The sequence below is a fragment of the Kryptolebias marmoratus genome, linkage group LG4 (genome assembly GCF_001649575.2).
Source record: "Kryptolebias marmoratus isolate JLee-2015 linkage group LG4, ASM164957v2, whole genome shotgun sequence".
NCBI lineage: Eukaryota > Metazoa > Chordata > Actinopteri > Cyprinodontiformes > Rivulidae > Kryptolebias > Kryptolebias marmoratus.
This window is the reverse complement of record NC_051433.1, coordinates 15,784,743-15,792,462: the sequence shown is the minus strand read 5'-3', so window position 1 is coordinate 15,792,462 and position 7,720 is coordinate 15,784,743. Positions and strand designations below refer to the sequence as shown.

At 38.3% G+C, this 7,720-nt stretch overlaps 1 protein-coding gene across 3 annotated transcripts in view; it reads right to left on the bottom strand.

Moving 5' to 3' along the window:
• Nucleotides 1–399: 399 nt before the first annotated feature.
• LOC108235807 (RNA-binding motif, single-stranded-interacting protein 2-like) overlaps nucleotides 400–7,720 on the bottom strand; it is a 34,238-nt gene continuing 26,917 nt past the window's right edge. For all 3 annotated transcript variants that reach the window (XM_017416047.3, XM_017416045.3, XM_037975152.1), the window contains exons 11-14: nucleotides 6,862–6,972; nucleotides 6,663–6,743; nucleotides 5,974–6,061; nucleotides 400–4,433 (exon numbers count right to left, since the gene is read on the bottom strand). In XM_017416047.3, the coding sequence (XP_017271536.1) occupies nucleotides 5,981–6,061; nucleotides 6,663–6,743; nucleotides 6,862–6,972 (273 nt within the window). In that variant the 3' untranslated portion in view covers nucleotides 400–4,433; nucleotides 5,974–5,980. The remainder of the gene's footprint in view (nucleotides 4,434–5,973; nucleotides 6,062–6,662; nucleotides 6,744–6,861; nucleotides 6,973–7,720) is intronic.

Genomic DNA, 7,720 nt, shown 5'->3' with positions numbered 1-7,720 from the left:
TAATCATCAAAATTAAACGAAATAAACATTTGAAATATATGAGTTTGTATGTAATGTATGAATATAATATACAAGTTTCACTTTTTAAATGGAATTACTGAAATCAATCTACTTTTTCATGATATTCTAATTTTATGACCAGCACCTGTAAATATATGCTCTTCTTTTATTGGTTGATGGCTGCAGTGGATCATCCTCCTCCTTCAAAACGAAATTTGTAACAAAAAAAGGAAATCAAAGCGTCATCACTGTCAGCTTTTGTTTTTGTCTTTTTATGCCATCTTATGTGAAGGAATAAAACTATTTTCTCTGCTATTTCTAATTAAACTGTTCATGCGGTGAAGTGCTGATTCCATCTTGGTTCGTTTCATTTACAACTAGACAATAAAAACGATTCAGTCAAATCGTTAAAACAAAACTTTTATTTAAAAAAAAAACTGACATATTCAAAGAGAAAACCAACAAAGAAGTAAAATCAATCAATAAAAAAGAAGAAAAACAAAAACAAGATACAGACAATTTAGCATTTCTGGCACAGGAAGACAAAAGTAGCCAAGTGGCATTTGCAAAAAAAAAAAAGCAAATATCAAAACCTCTTTCCTCTAACAAAACTGTACAAAATGAGTTCTTGTATAAATAAGAAAAACTGTTCACAAGCAGGGAGTCAGATGAGCCCAGTGAATTTTCAGAATGCCTTGGTTCAGACAGCGTGGAGATCTCGTTTCAGACTTTAACTAAAGCTAAAAGCTCCAGTGTGTAACATTTAGGGCAATCTGTGAGCGTAGGATAAAAATATGATTCGTTTTTTTTGACTCAGTTTTTATTCATTGATCGTCGTGTTTCTACAGCAGCTCCAACGGGACGAAAACAAGTCGTGGCTCCAGCTTTAGTGTTTCCTTTCGCCCCCTTCTTTTCCTGCTCATCTCCTAAAAAGAGGAGCAGAAGTCCGCAACTCGAGCCTCTAGACGCCACGAAATCCTACACACCGGATCTTTAGACCATCCACTGGCGAAACGACAGCGTACACGTTCAGATTTGTTAGGTTACGGCTTCGGGTTGAAACAATTCGTGTCCCTTTCACCCGCTTGATGGAAACAGAAGCAAACATTGTGAAAATCCAGATTGGACAACATGAAACCACCCTGTTTGGAAATTCTGTTTTAGCAGCAAAACAATTTGAAACTATGAAACGAGCCGTCACACTGACACCAGGATGGACGATAAGAGCGTTGCCTAAATCGACTTGGAACAACAGTAAGTGCAATTAATAGGTTTAACTTTTAAAATAATCTGCCGCGCTATCTACAAAAAACACACTATCAGTCTTGGAGCGATTTCATTTGAACGCAATTAAAAGGCCATTCATTTACAAAACATCATATTTTCCTGTAACATCGTCGTTGCTTTACAAAAATAAATAAACACTGCTCTGTAACGAGGGGTCATTTCATAGTTTCAAACTCTTGTAATCTTGTGTATGTGTTTAAAAAGTGGAGGGTAGAACATGGAACATCACTAACTTGGACACTTCCTTCATGACGCACTGACTCGGAAAGCTTGATAGTCTCTGTGTTTTCTGGACAGGTCAGAAATCACACACAAAAAAAAAAAGGAAAAAGGAAAGGAACAAAAATCCAAAAGAATCACACAAGGAAGAAACCAGCAGAATGGTTCAGAGTGGAAGGAAAGAAAGGCTATTTACAGAAGGAGCTCTCGACTGACACCGTCCTCACAAAAGCTGGTGTGTCCTCCCGGACGAGTCCATTCGAGTGTGGAAGTCTTTCTTTCGCACACTCACGGAAACTTCATTGAACTAATTCAATTAAATAAAAACAAATACAAAAATCTTGTGATGACCACAATTTCATGTACTTTGAAGGAATTTTAAAACAACAAAAAAGCAACAAACTCCTCCCCAAACATTTACCTGTAGCTATGAAAAGGTGTATTTTTACACTCTTGTTGTAGTTTTTCTCCTTCTGAATCTATCAGAAAAAAGTTATTTTTATTTTTTTATTTGTATTTTTTATATTTTTTTAAACAACGTACATTGATCTGAAAGCTAACATGGCTACAACGTCTTTGGTTGCAGATTTATAAAACAAAAACGTAAAGTAAGTTGCTGATCTTGGAAAAAAAACTAAACAAATTGGGTAAAACAGAAACAAAATCATCAAACTTGAGCCTTCAGACGGACAGAGATGGCTGCGCAACAGGAAGGAAAAACAAAAAACAACTCATCTACTCCGGCTAGATGGGATTCCAACACGCCCGCTTTCGTTTTTCGCAGTATTTACACGCGACTCCTGGGAGAAATCAGGCAGTTTATTCAGAGGAGGAACGTTAAGGCTTAGCTAAAAACTGGTTTTTGTTTTTGTTTTTGCAAGAATTTCGGATCACGCACAAATTCATTCAGACGCTCTGTCTCACTAAGGCTGTTTAAATCGTCTTTAATGGCACTTCCAGGGTCTAGTGAGCACGTTTTTATTTGTTATATCTACATATCTACAGTTTCCGGTGTCCGTACAGGTTACAAGTCGACACATTTGGATGGTCGCGACGACACGAGCTGTGGCTTGGGATTGGTCTGCACGGAGCTGCGCGGCACGACGGGGTTTTTGGATCAGCTGGACCGGTCCGGGGTTTCGGGATCGGGACAGACGGGCGACGCGAGGCTTGGAAAGAAACGGTTTGTGTGAAAACGAGAAAACTTGTTGTGCACGCGCACACACACAGAAAAAAAAAGACAGCATCAATCAATTCAAAGTGAAAAAAACCAACAACAACTAGCATCTACTCTCTGGAAAAAGCTAATCTCTACAGCTAATCTCTACTCTAATAAATCGTTAAAAAATAAGGCAAATTAGCTCAAAGAGTTTCAAGTGACAGACAAAAGAAAAGACAAAAAGACTTTCTACAAACTAAAAACAAAAACTCACTGACAGGTTCAAACTCAGGTGACAGCAGCATTGAAACAAGACTTATCGTTCCCTTTCCTATCAGACCGAATTATTCTGCGGGATTATCCAAGTCTTCCTTTTAAGTTCCCTCGTTGCATTCGCTAAACTACACTTTCATTTATTTCATTTTGGGTTTTATTTTATTTCTTTCCGCACAGACACACGACTAACTGCTCCTTTCTAAAGCGTGTTCGCTTCACCCCTACGAGAGAGGATGGACTGGATGATGGCTGGATGGGTTGCCACAACGAAAAAAAATAAAACCGCTTAAAACCACTTCTCATCGACGAGGACGTGACTTCGTTAGAAAACAGAAGGACTCTTTTTAAACGAGCGGAAGTCATTTTGGTCGTTTTTCTTCCTTTCTTTTTAAAGATGCTGAAATACAGGATTGGAAGCCTCCAAACAGTAATAATAATAAAAAAAAACTTTAATGAGCCAAACATTACAGCTCATTATCGAGTGGGGTCGAGATTTCAGCTCGTCTTCATAGACTACAGTATTAAATAACCTCTTTTTTTTATATATAAATGACTAAAAAAATCCAAAAAATAGAACTATAATTCAAATATAAATATAAATAATTGATTGTCTTTTGTTTTTTTTATTATGAAAGAACGATCTAAATTAAAAAAAAAGTGAACTTGACTAAACTATAAAACAGTCAATGTTTTTTTTTTTTTTTAATCATCTGTGCATGAATAGAAATCTCTGCAGCAGTTCCACGAAGAAGTAGCTTTAAACGGTTTACCTCCCACAGTTAGGATGACTCCACGTATCAGAGCAGCCAAAGTGTTCAGAAGGTTTGAAATCTGTACAAGTCGTCGCTGCTGCGAACCAGAATGTCAAACAACAGACTTCAGGAAATACAAATAAAAGTTTGCATATTTTACAAAAACAAAACAAAAAAAAAAGACACATTGTGTTTGAACTCTTCCTCGAATCACTCTGGAACATCCAGAATGCTCCGTTAAAAATAAGAACTTGCATCACGTGCACAAAAAAAATAATGCTCTGTTATTTTTCTTCTCATCCTATTTCTTTTCTTTTCTTGGACATTTTTAGTTTTATTTACAAGTTTTCTTGTGTTCCTCCTTTTTATTTATTTTTTCTTCTTCAGTTATCAAAATAGAGCAAAACGTTTGAAGGAGATTTCCACCTTTGGTTGATCAACTCTTGAGGATGTGAGCGAAAGAGTCCGAAGAAGTGTTGTCCTTTTAAAAAATAAAAAAATCAAATAAAAACAAACAAAAAAAAAAAAAACTGAAGGAAAGAACAAACAAAACCCAGACGGGAACGCAGTCGCACACAGGCACAAAACACACACACACACACACACACACTGGCACACACACATGTTCCTTTTGTCATCCGTGTTTGAGTCCAGGTGTTTGGTTATGGTACAGATCTCTTCCAGCTTAATCCTCTTTTGGTTGAATTGATTTCGTGTCCTTGGCTCCAAATTAGTAGGAGCTGGAAAACACACACCTTGGGATTAATACAGTGTGTGTTCAACACACTGAGCAGTTGTGGTCAAAGGTTTACATACAGCCATCCTGAGCGTGAACGTCATATTAATGAGTTTCTATGATTTATTTGTAACGATCTTGTCCAAACAAGCTACAACTTCTGTGATTTATAAAAACAAGATGCACAACTTTTAATTTATCGTTGATTTTCTCCAATCCACACAGGGTTAAAATTATACACATGTGCTCAAATATATACATACATTCACCTAATTCTTTTAGTAAGCGGCGCTGATGGTTCGACGGTGTCTCAACTTGGGAAAATTCAAGGAATAGTCACTTCTCGTTAGTGATGGTGACTGACAGGTAGTTTCTCTGTGCCAGCATGAAGAGGATTTATTTTACAGCACTGAACTGACCAATGTCAGGACGGTGGGAAAAGAAGAAACTCAGGGAAAATCATAGAAGGAGAGGAAATTGGTGGGGATGTTTAGAAATAACCCACGAGCCACCAAGGTGGTTTGAGAGAATAAACACTGAATTCAAAGTTGTGCACCCAATTCTTAATTGAAGTTGTAAGCGGATTAATGAACCCACGCTGGGAAAAAAAATGGTTTAAATCAATAAAAGCCCCCAAACTAAACTCTAAACCCTCTGACAGCGACGGCGTCCTAAAATCAGTCAGCGGGAACAATATGATGAACATGCATCAAAGTGTTTGTGTATTTTCACAGCAAGAAGAGGGAGACAAACGTTCTGTGCTGCAGCTTTCATTTGGACGTCACTTGTTTCAATAAACTGATGAGAACCGAAGATATCAGCTGGTCTGAGCAGATCATACTATTCCAGAAATTGTGGAAACGCTACTCTTCAAAGGTCAAACCGTGAGAAAACATTTTGATCTGGCCCTTTGGAAACACGAGGTACTTATTGACGTTAGTGATTAACAGGGAACTGTTCATCGTTCAGGCCTTCGATCATTCGGACAAAAATGATTTCTGTCCCAATTAACAAATAAAAAAGTAAACGTTCCAGTTTTGAGAACAAAAGGCAAAACAAATATTGACCTTTGTGAGTGTTTGCCACACGTCGTGTTCCTGACGAGCGCGCTGCGTTAGTGGAAAATTAGATGAATGGAAGCGATTCGAAACTGGACTTTTCTAGATTTTTAAGTGTGAACAGACGAAGCTCAGAAATCTTTTTTCTGGATCCCTCCTCTCTTTTAGTTTACATCTATTAAGTCCCTTTAACGCAACATTTTTAGCCTGACCCGATTTTCCTTTTTTCCCCACCTTCGTTTAATGTGGGAAACATCAGAGCTCACCCACCTCTGAAACAGCAGGGAGGTAGTCACAGAACTGAAACGCTCTGTGTGTGTACAATGTGCGATGTATCGAGGGCATTTAATCTGTGTGACCAGCCATTTGTAGGATTATAAAGCTTATTGAGATTTTTTTTTCTCCTTTGGACATAAATATCAGTCTAATTATATGCAACTTGTCAGGACGGTGATATGAAAAATAAAAAAAATCCAACTTTCCTACCTTAGCTTCACTTGGTGTGTTGGTATGAGTAGTTTGTGTGTTCTGCAGGAGTCTCCATGGCAACCTGTTGCTGCTGACCACCATTTTCCTGAAGTAAAAAAACAAAAAACAACAAAAAAACAGATGAAGCATTTTAATAAATAATGCCACAATAAGACTTCTTATTATTTAGACAATTCTTTCATCCAATTTGCGCTCAGCCAACCAAACCCAACCTGAACGCTCTACCCCCCACCATACTGCTGTATGGAAATAATATCCAGTATTAGCATCTGAGGGAGGAAAGAAAAAAATCTGGAAAAACATCCACACTAGGGCAATTAGCAGATATTGACTTTGCAGCTAATAAAATGCTCAAAATATGAGAAAAGTTGTGTGAATGATACACATTTGAAATGTTCTATTTGAAAGGTAAATAATTAAACACATTCCTCACTTTTATTTGACACCTAGCCAAAAGCAACTATTTATTAAAAAGATAATTATTCCTGTTTGTTCTGCCCTCCTGGTGAGAGTAAGTTACCGATCCAACAGCCTCTCCGTCAGCTGGAACTTTAAATACTCATCTTTTTTCCACTTCCTGTAGGTGTCTCAGAAATACCATTTAAGTTACATTAAAGGAGTTTCAACGAGCAGTCACCCACAGCGCAGACAAAACACGTGCAAGCAGCTGACGAGGAGTTCAATACCTCGACTGGGACGTTGGAGGGAGGCACTGGGGTGTACTGGGGGATGTAGGTCCCCTGCATAGTAGCGTTGGCCGGAATATACTGTGAGGAAGACAGAAAGGAAAAAAAACATTGTGTGTGTCGTACTTGATTTAGGGCATAACTTTTTTGTCTTGTGTGTGTGTGTGTGTGTGTGTGTGTGTGTGTGTTGGGTACTGACTGTGCCCGTGCTGCCCAAAGATAGGTGGCTTAATTGCTGTGTGAGAGGTCCCATCATGGACGTGGGCTGGATGGACATGGCGTGATCCATTGTTGGGGTTAGAACTGTACCCTGTGAATGCAACACACACACACACACACACACACACACACACACACACACACACACACACACACACACACAGTTATTTACAGTTTGATGAGCTGAACACACAGTTTTAATCACTCTGGTGCCGATTCTCATTTAAAAGAGACGAAGATCTGACCTAAACACTCAGCTGCTGTAATCAGTGACTGTGTTGAATTCTTTATAATGAGTTTTTTTATGTGTATGTTTAGTTTTATGTATTTCTCAAATTGTAACTTTATAATTGTTGGAAAGCACGTTGAGTTGTTATAATGTGCCATACAAATGAAGTTTGATTTGATTTCTTCCACTTAAATTCAGAAAGAAATGCGCTAAAATGTCTCCCTACTGTGTTCTTACGAGAAGATCTGACTTAGATTTATGTCGTTCTTTAGTTTTTCCTTACCCAGTGGATGAAAAACCTGGTTCTCCATTTGTCATTTCAGTTCACCGTGAGTGAAAGTTGACAAAAACTATTAGCATTTAAACTTAGCCCATCTGAGCTCTTACTGATGAACAGTAAAACTCAGGGAGGTTGGAGTCGATACACGATGGGTGAAATGTGACACCGGTTATGTTACTCCATGTTTATATTTGCCGTTCTGTGTTCTAACAACCCGGGCTGGTTCAGAACGTGACTCAAAGTTTGGACCGGAGCCATGGCAGAACTGCAGACGAGAGGATTTAAGAATCTTGAGATTAGAAATGCTTTTCTGACGCGCAGCTGAGAGCT